Consider the following 16,369-nt stretch of genomic DNA (forward strand, 5'->3'; position numbering starts at 1 on the left):
CTAAATCAGTAACTCTTTTAAATTATAATTGGTTTGAAACTCGGATAAATTTTCAACAATATGCGTGTTTCATATATGTATTATGTAAACCTTCCAAAAGAAATTCTCTAAATGATAGTGAAAATCCTATAAAAATCCATAGCGTTGTTTAGAAGAACTAAGCACACAAACATAAATACGCGGATAGCGAATTTATTTTATAATATTTAGAGATAAGAAGATAAAAAATCTTATTTTAATTCTACTTAAGCGAAACTACAGGAAAAATTTCAATTTATCCAAAGCATATTTTTTCGTTTTCACAATGTAAACTGATTCGTAGTAATCATTACTAGCAGTTAAAAACCCGCTCCGCGGGTTTTTTTCTGCTAGGCCCTTCGGGCGGCACTTGGTTGGGCTTCGCCCAGTTTAAGTGATACTAACAACAATTATATTTAATAGGTAGATATTAGGTCATTCACAGAGAGGGTGAGTATATATTGTTAAATCACGGAACAGGAAGGAGTTTAGGCATATAAGAATGACAGTTGTTCGGCTAAAACTTTACCTTTCCCGAATAATTGCCTAAATGGCTAAATGTAAATTAATATAGGTAATTATTCGGAATCGCTGGACACGGAAAAATACGAAATATTTTTAAATAATACCTTCTGATTTACCTTAATTACTATAAAAGGAATCGAACAGCATTTGGGAAATTTTTAATTTTAGCTTTTTAATTTTTAATTACGTAAAATGAAAATTCGCTTTCGCTGTATGGGATAACAGCCTGAATAATTTATGTTGATAACATTTTCTTTTGTCGGTATTCCTGAAATGAACGGCTAGAGACAATTGAAAAACGTAAATTAAAAAGTTATAATGTAATACAATATTCCGGCAAAATAGTGCCTACTTAAAAAACACAAATGATTTATTTCGCTATTATTATCATTATTATTTTATTTAACCTCACCTATAATAACCTAACCTAACCTACAATAATCCAGCCTAACCTATACAAATCCAACCTAACCTATAATAACCCAACCTAACCTAACCCGTAATAACCTAACTAACGTTACCTAACCTAACATAACCTGACTAATCCTAACCTATAATAATCCAACTTAATCTAACCTAACCTATAAACTAACTTGAACTATACTAATCCAACCTAACCTAACCTAACCTAGCATAACCCAACCTAACCTATCCTAACCTATAATAACCTTTTTTTAAATATTTCCTTACTTGTAAAAGAAACCAAAATACCTTTATTTTATTTTTCGAGCTTGGCTAAAATAGTACCACCTACCTAGTATTTGCATAGAGTAAATGGTAAAAATTCTAGCCACTCATATCAGGAATACCAAAAAAAGAAAATATCATCAATAGAAATTATTCCGGCTGTCATCCAATACAACGAAAGCGAATTTTAATTTTACGTAATTAAAAATTAAAATGCTAAAATTAAAAAATTCCCAAATGCATTCAGATTCCTTTTATATTAATTAAGGTAAATCCGAAGAATTATGTCCAGCGATTCCGAATAATACCTTAATATAATGTATATTATATACCTGGCAAAATGATTGTTTTATTAAACATATAAGTACATGTCAGATTTGAGATTTGTTGACTAATTTTACAATCAACGAAGCGTTTCTATCTTCCGATTGTCTTTCATGTTATTTTATTGAGTTGGCAGTGCCTATACTTCCGCGTATTGTTAACTTCATGTCGGTGTTCTGTCAAATAGTGCGAAATTATTATTTACGTAAATAATATTAAATATCAATATTTTTCAAAATCGTACATGCAAAGACTTGTTGTTTATTGTCATTAAGTTGAATCAAATGTTTGTTTTATTTGTAAATGCGTATTAAAACTGTAGTTTCACGTAAATAATTACCGTTGTTTGAATAAATGAAATTGTACGTATTTGTATATCGCTCTTATGCGCTCTGTCGGCCAATAGCAAAACTACTCCAGCGGCCGGTAAAGGAGGGATTGACATTTTTAAGGAACCCTGGAATGTCTGATTCTTGACAGACGTCAAATATATAAAACGTACCTAATTGTGGATAATTTTTACTGTAATGTAATTAATCCAATGCATTGTGAACTTTCTAAAACATATTTTCTTCGATATTATCTAAAAATTATTTGAGCAGAAAAGATGCTTTTGAAGAAATCTGCGGATCCTATTTTAGTATTAAATCGGGTCATAATTTTGAAGTTAGCGGAATTTAACCGAAACAAACAATTTAAATTTGACCAATCAGAGGGCCCACATCGTCCAGACGCTAGGACAATAATACTATCAGATTCGTAGTAGACATCTGAGTTAAGTACATTTCAAGAAATACTATGTTTTTTCATAGCATGTTAAATAACAGAAACATGTGTGTTTTTTAAATCATTTTCGGAGCATACCTTGCCATCGTTTTCCACTGAGGGAATTTCATATGATTACGTTTTCAACTCGGCATCTACTAAATGGTTCCATGATAACTCAACACAGTGACAATTCAACATACTTTTAAAAAGTGATATAAATTCATTAGACACTATGAATAAATTTTTTTTAACCTAACCTAACCTACTTACCCCAGTTAATGAAGTTTTGTTTCATCACTTTCCATGACTTTATATAACTTTTTAAAGATGTGATGAATTATCATTGTGATGATTTATCCGGTCACCCTACTAAATAGATATTACTTTAACAAATAACGTGTTCGAGGGAAGAATGTTATGTTATGTTATGTCGGTAGAAATTCGGATTGCTGGGTCTTAAACATTGATTCGATCCTATCTTGTGATTTGAACGCGATTTGAAATAATCGATAGTAAAAACCAAAGATATTAGAAGAACGAGATATGCTATGTTGGCCGCCGGACCGTAGCCGGAGTACTACCTAATTAGGGTACTTTGAACGGTATCGGGACGTGTACGCACAGAAATCTGTTCTATGTATTAGTGCGGATACCTTAGCGCAAGCGAAGGTGTGCAGTAGTATTGGTGAACAAAACCGGCGACACTCGGCAAAACAATTCCACTCAGCACGAACTGCTCATAGCACATCTCGTTCTTCTAATATCTTTGGTAAAAACCAATGACAAGCGCATTTTGTTTTTGGTCCGGCCATTTGGATCGCATGCACATTGAACAGTTTTTTGGCCTTTTCCTCGTTTATCGACGAATGATTTCGCTCAGAATTTCTAACGAATTCGTTGAATGAAACGTAATTTTTCCAATGAAAAGAAATACCCCTTTAAAAATATTATTGCTATTAGGTTCCTAAAATTGGCCCGAACAAACGGAAAAATACTACTGATTTAATAAGAATCTCTTCAAATTATTTGAAATCTGGTTAAAACGGTATTTCAGGCCCTTAACAAATGAATCGAGAGGATTCCTGATGAAATTTTAGTAAAATTCCAATATCAAGTCGTAAGACGCGTTCATAAAAATCATAATATTTTCGCATTATTAAGACAAATGCAGGTGCGTGAACACGTGTTCCGATATTATTACGAATTTACTAAAAATTTATCAGGAAATGGCCTGCAAATACGTTTTTAACCGGATTACCGATAATTCGAAGAGATTCTTAATAAATTAGTATAAGTCATTTTTCTCCGTGCACAATTATTGGTATAAACTTATGCCAATTAACAGAAACTATACCGACCAACAGTTTATGTTTCAACCTTTCGACTCTTAGAACCCAAATAGATATCTAAAATTATTAATATCGTTTAAAAAATTGATTAATTTCATTCGAGAGAAATTGAAATTACTTCAACATTTAATAACAACAACAATCACACCGTAAACCGGGATGACTTTGTTCAATTTTCAACTTTGAAATTAAATAACTTTTTTATAGAATCATTAACAGAGGCAATTTTATTTCGTAATACATGTTTTAAAAAATGTGTATGTGTTTGAGAAGTAAAAAAAAGGTTTCATGATAACTCAACACAGTGACAATTCAACACACTTTTAAAAAGTGACATAAAGTCATTAAAAACAATGAATTTTTTTTATCTTAACCTAACCTACTTAAACCAGTTAATAAAGTTTTTGTTTCATCACTTTCCATGACTTTATATAACTTTTTAAAGATGTGGTGAATTATCACTGTGATGATTTATCCGGTCACCAAAAAACAATAACGTGATAATGAAAGTCACCTTTCGGAGTGGTGCAACTTTGATTTACCATGTTTATAAGCTTAGGTAAATAGGCGAGTTCAAATTTTCAAGTAGTTGTATAATATATCTAACGAAAGAAACTGCCATACCTAATTTAAAATATATTTTTAATAGACTATTAAAATATTTGTAGAATGTTTTAAATTTATTAACATTTTTCTTCAACCGAAAATACTTCGAAATTGAACCATCAATATTTTGGAATCTAATAACTAGAAATCAATTAATTTGACACTAATTTTCGCAGCTTTATTACATGCTAGTTGCTCGAAAAACGAAATTGAATCGAGTGGCAGTGAAGATTACGCAGATATCCGCAACGATAAAATCGCCTTCCAATTAAAAAGTCAACCCAAATTACGGTACCTATAATAGGTAATTTTGTTAGCATAATTTTCTTTTTTTTTTTTTTTTTTTTTTATTATTTCACATTTAAACCCGCTAAACTACTTGTGTAGTTTGTCAGCAGATTCAACTTTAATATTAAAAGCCAGATTATGATTGAACACTGAATCTTTGTGCAAACATTATAAACAATATATATAAAATTAAAAACTGAAAAGCAATCACAATTCGTCGACTGCAATGCGCGTTTGACGAAATTGACTTATGCCGGGATCACACGAGGACAATACAGTAGTGTCCTGTCCCTGCTCCGTGCTCGACCACACATGACAGGACAATGAGACAATACAACAATTCTACAGTAGTGCAAACGAGGAAAGCTGTCAAAATGGATATATACCAAGATGTATTGTAGTGTTCCATTTTCGCGACATTTTAAGCCAAACTACTAGATCCGAGAGCCGATATAAGTACGCGCGGAGCGACTGGCTATTGTCTTACTGTTTTGACAAAGCGCGTTTACACGCGGAAAACGCGGCTGGGCGCCGTGGTGGGGGTAAGACACTACCCTATCTATCTCTGGGACAGTGTCTTGGTTCATTGTTCTGTTTTCCTAACTACTGTTCACACTAAGACAGTGTGTCCGGAGCTGGGCCAAAACAGTATAATACTGCTCTCGTCTGATCCGGCATTAGAATTGAGTCAAGAGTTGTATTGTGTTACGTGTCCAAGTAACTCGGCGTTGAACACTTTGTTTCAAGTATCTTGTGTGCAAAAGCTCGGAGTGCAAACAAGACACTTACTACTACTAGACACACAAACATGGGAGACGGAGTATTCGGAGACTGGTTTCTTTGGAAAACTCCTTCATCTGGAAGACACGGATAACATTCAAGATATATTTAATGTTTCAGGTTATGATATTTCATATTTAAAAAAAAAAAAAGTGAATAACAGACTTTCTTTGAAATATTAATACCGCTGAAGAATTAGGGTGTCTCTTAAGAATTTACAAATATAAATATTATATTTGCTGAATTTATTTTTTTCTTTCTTATATTCAATAATATTATTATTCAATTGACAATAAAAAACAACAATTTATTTATAAAAAAGTTCTGCTGTGTAATTATTATAACGCGTAACAGCTGTTTCGTCCTCTAAAGGCATTATCAAACGGTGGTAAAGTCACTTCCAGACGATACATTTATATTACTTAAAAGTATAATTTTCATTACCTATACCGTTATTGATTTCCGAGTAAATAATTAATGGTTATTCATAATTATCCCATAGTTTCCCCCGATTATTAAAAATACAGTCGCAATTGGCTAAGCATCTTCTAGACAAAAAAAATCACAAAAATATAAAAAATAAAGGCCGTAAACTCAATCTTTTAGAGAAGTTGGAAATTAAATGAATACCTAATAATCCCAAAGCTAGTTTGATAAATGAACGAAAAAAATATAATCCGCTAGCCACTCCTATATACGTTTAAGCATAGTTCAGTTGTTATAGAACACAAAAATACAATTTATCAAAATTATAATGCAAAAAAAAACAAACCTTTGAATTATTCATTTGTAAACCTTTAGGTAAAAATTAAGCAATACAATAATAATCAAGAAAGAATACTACATACCTACTTAATGGAAAATAGTTTCAGGGAGTTGGTAAAATCGCAATTGTGCAGTCTGAACCGCGAGTTAACCCATTTCCAATTATCTACCAGAGCTGCAGTCGGGTTAAGATCCCAAGAAATCCATTCCGAAGTTTACTAGTTGGTGTAGTTACCCACTGCTTACTGCTGAGAATAGCAAATAGGTAGAGAGCGGTGCACACTGCGCGTGCAGTGATACTAGTAACGTAGTAGCTGCGTTCCTATTCCCAAAGGAATGATGTAAGTTTTCGTTATTTGACAAGTTCTGATATCATTACGGTTTGTGGCGTGCATGTTAACCCCTGGAATGTCATCGAACCCACCGTGGATTTTCTATTAGCTCACCGCACTTGCCTCGATTTAATGTTATTTTAATTCAAATGTTTCTTGTTTTCACCCTTCCAAGGTGTTCTAAGCCATCATTTCAAATTATAAAGAGAGGGAAGGTGTAATTATGTATTAATTTTGATTAAATTGGCAAATTTCAAAATTATATGGAAGATTGGAGCCAAATAGAAATGAAACTTTGAAGAGTTGAAATGTTGAGTAGTTTTTTAAAATGTCTTTACAGTGATGGAAGAGTGTTATCTGGTTTAGGGGTTTTAAATAATTGTGTCGAATTGACATTTTTTGTGTTTTCTCGTAGAGTAAATATATTTCTTCCGTTTATGTTTTGTTTTTGCGCGAAAAAAATTACAATTTCATAAAAGTTTTTCGTATATTGCAAGGAAAGACTAAAAAAAAAATATTTTGTATTAGCTTCCTGCCATGCATGCAGGACACGTTTATGGCTGAGAACATGCTCTGCTATATGTATTACCAAGCATGTTTGCACGTAGAGTAGCGTGCAAATGGCTATCTCGCAAATTGAAAAAAAAAACTCATCAGATAAAAGATTCCGCGGCAATAGAAAAGTTTAATAAAAAAATATACATCGTTTTGGACAGTGGGGTGACCTAACTTGACAATTAAAACACCCAATATATTATGATCATACATCACACGCTGAGAGTAAGAAGGTAAAAGCAAATATATTATTTAAACACTCTGCCTCCAGTGGGACAAGCACTGTGAAATTCATAACATTATAATATCGGATCGATAGGCGTAACTACCTACGATTTTATACCGATTCCATATACCAATGTCGGTAACGCAATAAATCAGATTCGATGTACACTGGCAACACTGGTGCATCTCTCTATGAATTGACGTTACTAAACATCAGACGGCTACGTAAAAGTTAAAAATACCAATAAATTGACAATGTCGAATTGCAATACTGACTTAAACATACATTGGCAGTTCGCATGTACTTTTTGACACTAAAAATAATAATAATAAAACTTGGATGACTTGTATAGCGCCGTTTTTGTGCAAAAACACCCCAAGGGCGCTGTACAAACTTATAAAATAGGGAATTAATTAGTTCATGAGGTCATTAATCAGAACTAAGAACTTTTTTTTCTCGAACCTGAATTAATTGATCGCGTCTTAGGTGAATTAATTAAGTCTATGGATCTTGTATACGATTTCTTTCAGTTCTAAGAGCTTAGTTAGTTCATCCCCATTCAAATAAGCCGATTTTTTTGCATAACAAACGACATTATCAAAAAAGTCGTGCATATTGACAGTTTATCCGACACCTTAAGGCCGCGCTAAAAGTAGCGGCTTTTGTCAACCGACTTTCGAAATCATATTCTGACCGTGTTCGCAAATACCGCTAGCTGACATATCAAAATATCACATTGACATGGGGCTTTTTAGATCGTCCGTGCTAGTCCCCCTGAGCTATTTACAAACCCATCGAAATTATATTTTCAGCCGAAACCGAAATTGAATTTCGGCTCCGTGTTATGTAATTATTCAATTGATAGATACTGCGTGCGGTGAATTTCTTTCTATCTTCATGGAACATCGTCACTTGCGAGTTAGGCTGCGTATAAACAGGAGAAAAAATGCGCGAGCTGAACCACGAATTATGGGAAAGGGACGAAGGAACCGCAAGAGGCGTTTCTCACCGTTTACTTTGTTCCTTTCTCATAATTCATGGTTCGGCACGCGCATTTTTTTCCCCTGTTTATACGCAGCATTAGGAGGTCAATAAACGAGTATCGGCGCATATCCAGTATTGCTATATTTATAAGGAGCTTTAGCGAAATGGAAGATTTTCCCAAGATCGCTGACGAAGCGATCGAGTTCAACAGAGGGCGACGGAACTTGGACAAGATATCTTCGTTAGCGATCCTTTTCTCAAGAACTTATGTAGGTACCTATATATATTATAGTGTTTACTTAGTTACAGCCTGGCTTGAACACCTAATTTTATTTAATTGTCATATAGAAATTGTCCAAACTTCATTTAGATGTAGCGTATTGACATAAACTGACGATGGTAAATAATGTAAGTTGTTGACTCACCCGCTGCTCTGGCCTCCTTGCACGCATCGTACATGTCCTGCTTAATGTCCAGGTTGTCGTCAGCGATGGTCTCGCCCACGGTGACGAAGCGCTCCACGGCGAGGTTGACCGCCTGCCCCACGCGGGCCACGGCGCGCCCGCCATTCGCGCCGCCCCCGCCCCCGCCCCCGCCACCGCGCTCGCTGCGGTGCGACACCAGCGTGGAAATCTGCAAATGTCAACAAGACCAAATTCAGTGTTATAACTTTTTTTCTCAAATGTTTCTGGCTGTTTCTAGGCCAGCATTTCAATTAATGGAAAGATGGACGGGAGGGAGTTCCGACTTCGAAGAGACGAGATGTTTAGTGGAGGGGAGGAAATTTTAGATAAGGCTTGATATAAGAGAGGGTATTTGTTTAGAGAAGGACAACCAAAAAATATGTGATCTAAAGTACCCACTTCTAGACCACAGAATGTACAATCTGAGGAGTCAAGCATGTGAATTTTAAAAAGGTGAGAAGGAACGAATCAATGTCCAATCCTCATTCGAAGAAGTGAGGAAATTTATTTTTTGGAGAAATGGGGGACTTGTTGAAACCACATTTTTGATGGGATAGTCTTTTGTATGGAGGCATAGCAGGCTCCCTTGGATTGCCTGGCAATGCGCCAATACTCTGACCAAATATTGCGGGATCTATCTTTGAGGATGGAAAAAATGTCAGAAAGGGTAATGTGGTTTACGATGGTAACAATAGGATTGAATGCTCCTTGTTTTGCCAAGGAATCCTCCTAATCATTACCCACGATACTAACATGACCATAAATTTAAATCAGAGTTACTGTTTTTACCAGATTTTTGAACGGAATGTTTACTGGTATAACCTTTTATTCTATTATCTTTGGGTATAACGTATCAAATGAAAACATCAAAATAGGGGCATAAAGCGTCCCGAGATGGTCAATATAAATTGTCATTGATTCATTTTAATTTTAGTGCATAGCTATTTAGATTATCACACCTTTATTTGGTCACCACACCACTAAATTCACATTAAAAATGTTTAGACCAAATTAACTACACTTTTTAGTAGTTCTGTGAATAAAATATGTTGCGTCCAAAAGAAGTGTTTCTATTTTTTTCTTATTAAGTATAAAACCAAAATTTATTCTGAAATCATAAGATTTATGTATTGGTACTTAATTATAAATAACACATATTTTACGTAACATTTTTTTTTTATATAAAAAAAAAGAAATATACAATTATTTGTTCATAGAAAGGTCACCATCTCAATGACGATTCTTTTTCAAGGCCGCTAACTATAACATAGATTATTCCGTTTTGTCAGCTCGTTGTTCGATCATGCGAACTCTGGCGGGATAAAATGGTAGTATCCACCAAGTCTACCATCTTGAACCGGAACCGGAACGTACAAAATAAATTTACAGACTGATGTAATGCCAAATGGTCGTGTTAAAACTGGGTTTCGCTACGCTCAGTCTAAAATATATAACAATCTTCTGTTTTTTTTTCTAAAGGTGCAAATTATATTAACGATTCATAATCATTGAATAGCTGTCAAATTGACAAGGGAAGCGAGATTAACGGACCATAATGGAGTTTTAATACTAACCACGAAGTAAAGGCAGTAAGGATTGGAACTGGCAGAGAAAAGATAAAGAGAATAGGCCTCCGTGGTCGAAGGCAAGCAATCCGAAGATCGCGGGTTCAAATTCTGACGTGCACAAGTAAATTTTACTTACAATCTAAACATTGCTTGAAGTGCCTTTAACTGTGTTTGGTGACCAGATCTGAATAGCCAGGCATTTTCCCACCTTCCTCTTCCCCACCTTCACCTCCTCACAACTACCTTCAGCCTCATAACTTTCCCCAATAGGGGATGGCATATTCTCACTTGCCCCAGACGGTTAGAAGCAGTTGTTGTAACGTTTTTAATATAAAACAAAATGAATTGAATACGTTATGTTAACGGCTGTATTTCGAGTAACTGAAAAAATCTTGATCTAGGATTTTTTGAATTCCTACCTGTTATACGAAAATGATTGTTGCTTCAACATTTTAATCTTAAAATAAAATCTTACTATTTGTAAGCAAAATCAATGCCCGAATAGTTTAATTAGCTCACTTCTAAATACAAAATACCATCTGTTCATCTCAAGTCCTGTACCACGAATACAAGAATAAGTCCAACTATAGAATAATGACATCGCTAGCGATTCAAAGTTATTTCAAAAGGCAAGAAACTAATAAAAAAATGACCAGCGCAGAGAGTTCGAATTCCGCTCTGCATTTTCAATACACCGCTTGGAAATCGCTGTGTAGGTTGAATTGAAGGAACTAAATGGGAAATAAAGTCCCTGAAAGAACTGGCGCTTGAGTTTGCACAACGCGCAACGGTAAGGCACGGTGCCGGCGCCAGAAAAAAAACTTGGCCATTTCAGTTAGGAACTTTGCCGTGCTCATCTGTTTGTTTTTACTGAATGTGATTGAATGCATTTCATGAAATTTTAATGAATTGTTGTCCTAGTTGTGTAAGTTGAAGTGTATTATATACGATCGGAGTTTTTTAACTTGTTATATAGTGTTAAATTCAACGGGGTGAAACATTTATTGAACGATTGTGCTTGTTTTGTAAGTTAGTACGATTGTGCTTGTTTTGCTTGTTTTTGTAAGTGTATTATATACCACGGGAATTTTAACATGTATGTTATATAGTGTTACATTCCAATGGGGTGGAACATTTATTGAACGATTGTGCTTGTTTTGTAAGTTGAAGTGTACTATTTAAGATTGGAGTTTTAAAATGTATGTTATTTAGTGTTACATTCCAATGGGGTGGAACATTTATTGAACTATTGTGCTTGTTTTGTAAGTTGAAGCGTATTATATAAGATGGGAGTTTTAACATGTATGTTATATAGTGTTACATTCCAATGGGGTGGAACATTTATTGAACGATTGTGTTTGTTTTGTAAGTTGAAGTGTATTATATAAGATGGGAGTTTTAACATGTATGTTGTATAGTGTTACATTCCAATGGGGTGGAACATTTATTGAACGATTGTGCTTGTTTTGTAAGTTGAAGTGTATTAATAAGATGGGAGTTTTAACATGTATGTTATAAAGTGTTACATTCCAATGGGGTGGAACATTTATTGAACGATTGTGCTTGTTTTGTAAGTTGAAGTGTATTATATACGACGGGAATTTTAACTTGTATGTTATATAGTGTTATACAGCCGTAAACGTATTCAATTAATTTATATTAAAAACGTTACAACAACTGCTCAACTACTTCTAACCGTCTGGGGTCAGTGAGACTATGCCATCCCCTATTGGGGAAAGTTATGAGGCTGAAGGTAGTTGTGAGGAGGTGAAGGCGGGGAAGAGGAAGGTGGGAAAATGCCTGGCTATTCAGATCTGGTCACCAAACACAGTTAAAGCCACTTCAAGCAATGTTTAGATTGTAAATAAAATTTACTTGTGCACGTCATACACTATATATATATACTATACGGTATGCAGTCAGGCCCATAATAGCTTTTAGCAAATAACATAGTATTCCATTTGCAGAGTTCAAGAAAGATACCTACAGATAATGTGGTACTGCATCAAACTTGATGCTGGACCGAGGCGTAAAAACAGTTTAGAATTCTCTGAGAGGGCCATTAAAATTCCCCAGTTACTCATTGGGAACCTTAATGGCATTTTTTCTATTTAATGTCATATTACTTATTTTTAATGGTGAATACCCCCTGAAAGAAACAGGATGAAATTTATGTTACACGAATAAACACGGGTAAAATTATATCATTGTTACAAATTACGAAGACGAACATAAATTTGCTTTAATTAAAACATGTCCAAATAAAACATTACAAAAAAAGCAAAAATAAAACGAAATTTCATTTGTATTAATTATGCAAACAATTCATTTTAACTGTTGAAATTTTTCGTTTTGTAACAGTTGTTTTGAGACTCGGGACGTTAAATAATATATTTGCGCTCATTTCGGTTCAAATTGAAAAAAAAGTTAATTAACAAAATAAAATCGTTAATAATATCTCGTTAAGGGAGGTTGAAGCCCTGTCCTTTTAATGGGCGGCATTATCATTCTTCGCTTAATACCTCGGTGTAAAATATTCTAGAATTTACAATGGCGTCCGTAATGTTGATTGGCATTTTAACGGACATCAGATATTCCACTTGTGAAATATTTTCGTAAAGTTCGGATGCGAGTCTGTTGTGTAAATTATCAAAATATGTCTTCAAATGATTGTACAGATTATATGGTAATGTGACCATCCATACGGAGAAAAATAAACATTAGTAATTTATTAAGAATCTCTTCACATTATAGATTGGAGGATTACAGGATTTACGATTTACAGGAATTATTCACAAACCATCAGAGAAATATTCTTTTATTGACCTGTTGTATTTGGTAAGTTCGCAATTGCAAATATCCACCTCGGATAATGGAATTTATAGGTTTCCTGATAAAGTTTTAGTAAAATATCAATGTATTATCACGATGTCGGAATACGTGTTCATAAATATCATTTTCGCATTTCGTCATTATAGGTCGAAAGCCCCGTGGTCAGGCGGTAAGGCTGTAGATTTGCAGGCCGAAGGTCGCGGATTCGAATCCCGGCGTGCGCAAGTAAATATTTTTTCACAATTTATTAATTTAAAATAATATTTAGTATACTTGCGGCATATTCCAGAGTGGAAGATACTAACAGTATCGCCCTGGTGACCACCATTCAGAATTGTAACGTTGCTTGAAATGGCTTCAGCCGTGTTTGGGGAATCTGAATAGACTGGTACTTCCCAACCTTCTTCTCTCCCATCTCCTTCCCCTCCCCACTACCCTTCAGCCTCACAACATACCCCAGTTGGGGATGCCATAGTCTCACTGGCTCCAGATGGTTGGGAGCAGTTGGGACTCGTGTGTGGTAAAAAATATATATATTTACATATTATCAAGACAAACACAGGTGCAAGAAAACGTTTTACAATATATTTGGAACTTACTAAAATTTTAACAGGAAACGAATTGCAATCTTGTTTTTAACCCGATTACCAATAATTTGAAGAGATTATTAATAAACTAGCAATACTCATTTTTATACAAAACTTAAATCTGGATTCGAGGCCACAAAGTGAATAATATTTTTTTAAATCAAAATGCTACATTATTTGTTTGTGCTTAAAATTATAAAAAAATCGACTATCTATGATTGCATAAGCAACTTTGCCAATAATTTGGGAGTTATTGATTATTATTATTAAAAAATATTTTGCTCCATTTACTACAAAAATATGATTTTTTTGAACATTTTAATGGGCGTAAATTCAAATTTTACAAATAACCGATTTACGCTGGAATCAAAACATTACCAAACAACTCCCAATGATTAAAGAATGTTTATTTAATTTGGTTGGGTATTTTAGCCCCAAATTTATGTTTTGTACAGAGAAGGCCGCGCAGCCGTTCCTATGAAAATATGAAAGTCTTGTATTGCGTGAAGCTAGAACACTGAATCAGACGTAACAACTAGTTTTGTTTGTTAAAAAAGACTTAGTTTTACATTTAAATGTACCCATTTAATGTAAATTCTTGAATTTTAAATGTTATAATGCTCAATGGATACAATTCTCATGGATTTATTGTGCCGTTTACACACAAACTACGGAAGCCCGATTGTTCTTTTGACCTGGGTTCTATTTTGGGAACAAAACATTTTATAACTACCCATGTATGAGACATAATACTTTGTAAACAAGATGCGAAATCGTACAACATATACACAAACCGTGAAACATCTCTAAGTGAAATGTATATGTACGAGTATGTCGTAGGTGGGAAGCATGGATATATAAATCTCCATGTCAATTATACATATATATGTACATATCAAGTATCAAGAGTACTTAAATTTGAACATCTTCAGTGAAGAATCATACTGCAATAGTGCTACACTTACATAATTACGAGTATACAATGAGTGACAATTTACATACTGTAATAGGACTTCACTTACATAAATACGAGTATACAATGAGTGACAGTTTACATACTGTAATAGTGCTACACTTACATAAATACGAGTATACAATGAGTGACAGTTTACATACTGTAATAGTGCTACACATACATAATTACAGCTGAGAAAAACATTAGAGTTGCCAACTTAAATTTTAAAAATGGACGGATTTTAAATCCGGCGTACCCGATGGACCACCTTACAATGAAAGCGTAAATTAATACTCATCAAATATACTAATTTCGGTTGTTGGTGCGTAAAATTTGGAATATTCTGGCTTGAAATTATACGCGTTTGGCAAACTCAAATTTGCTTTTAAATTTTCAAAATTGAATCTGATAAAGACAACCGATAAAGCTTCCTATTATCAGATTTTTGTATGCTTTAATTAATAATTCAATAAGTAAGAAGTGTATTTCTTTTATTTACATTTTTAACTTATTCGTGATTTTTCAAGTTTACTAACAGTGTTCATTCGAAACTAAATTAATAGTAAATAGTAAATTTATCTCTCCAAATTAACATTTAAAAAATATAACTAACTAACCATCACGCCGTTTACCGCAGAGGTAAGCAGAGAGGACGGACCGCCAAACAACTCGGTCTTGGCACACACTTCTTGCTTAATTCACATGCATACATACTCTTCTATTATTCTGGCTCTTGACAAGGCCCAACTAAAGCATAGGATTCACTTGATTTTGCCATATCCTTCTCGGGCATCCCCGACTTCTGCTACCATTCATATTTGAGTCATATATTCTCCTTAAACTCCTCTCTTCGCTAATTCGCAAATCATCTAAGCGTCTCTTTCTTAATCTTACTCATTACGCTTACTGCATTTTTTGCGGATCTTCACATTTCTCACACGATCATATACGGTTTTAACACACATACGCCTGAGGGATCACATTTCTACAGCATTCAGTCTACTTTCATCCTTCCTCTGCCAGTTCCAAGCCTCACTGCCATATATTAGGGTAGGTACCAGCACTCCAATGTGGACTGCTAGCTTCGCTTCTTTCGACATTTTTTGCTAGCGACAACTGCGTTCAGCCCTCTACTAATGGAGTTACCTGCATTTACTTAGCCTTTACATCTCTAAATAAAACTGATAATATTTATTTTTGAAAGGCATCCCGATGGAATTATTTTATAAATGCTTTCAACGTCACAAATCCTACAATGTTAATACTCCGTGATTTTCAACGGGTCTGCTCTAGTATTAATAATAAGATAAATAGGATAAGGAAATGAACAAAAAATAGTAAATGCAACCTACACGGTTCCTCTTGTGTCCAAGGAAAACTAGTGCAGTTACGAGGTGGTTCATCTCAGGGATATTTCTATGACTTCCTATTCTATTGTCGACAGTAATACTATATGAAATGTGAACGTGTATAGTCGTATAGAAGAAGGTATACGTTGAAACTTTGGGACAAAGAAAACGTAGTGATGCGACCATAAAATGCGTTGGAAAGAAAAGTCCCACCATGGCTAAAAAACCGACAAATTAGGTAATCTCTTCGAGAATGAAATACTTGAGTGTTTAAAAATCTACTAAACACTATAGACTGGCAAAAGGACGAATGACTTGGCCATGATGAATCCGTGAATGTCGCCAAGAGACCCAGGAATTCCACAAGGCCCGCGGGACGGTCCTACTATAATAAATTTAATGACAAG

General features: G+C 34.4%; 1 protein-coding gene across 1 annotated transcript in view; it reads right to left on the minus strand.

Annotated features, from left to right (window-relative positions):
- The window catches only part of alpha-Catr (alpha-catenin related), a 344,431-nt gene that overhangs the window by 315,649 nt on the left and 12,413 nt on the right, over positions 1–16,369 (minus strand). Inside the window, exon 2 of the mRNA XM_089650787.1 lies at positions 8,633–8,840. Coding sequence (XP_089506913.1) covers positions 8,633–8,840 — 208 coding nt within the window. The remainder of the gene's footprint in view (positions 1–8,632; positions 8,841–16,369) is intronic.

The sequence above is a fragment of the Hesperophylax consimilis genome, chromosome 3 (genome assembly GCF_061612785.1).
Source record: "Hesperophylax consimilis isolate HC1 chromosome 3, BYU_Hcon_1.0, whole genome shotgun sequence".
NCBI lineage: Eukaryota > Metazoa > Arthropoda > Insecta > Trichoptera > Limnephilidae > Hesperophylax > Hesperophylax consimilis.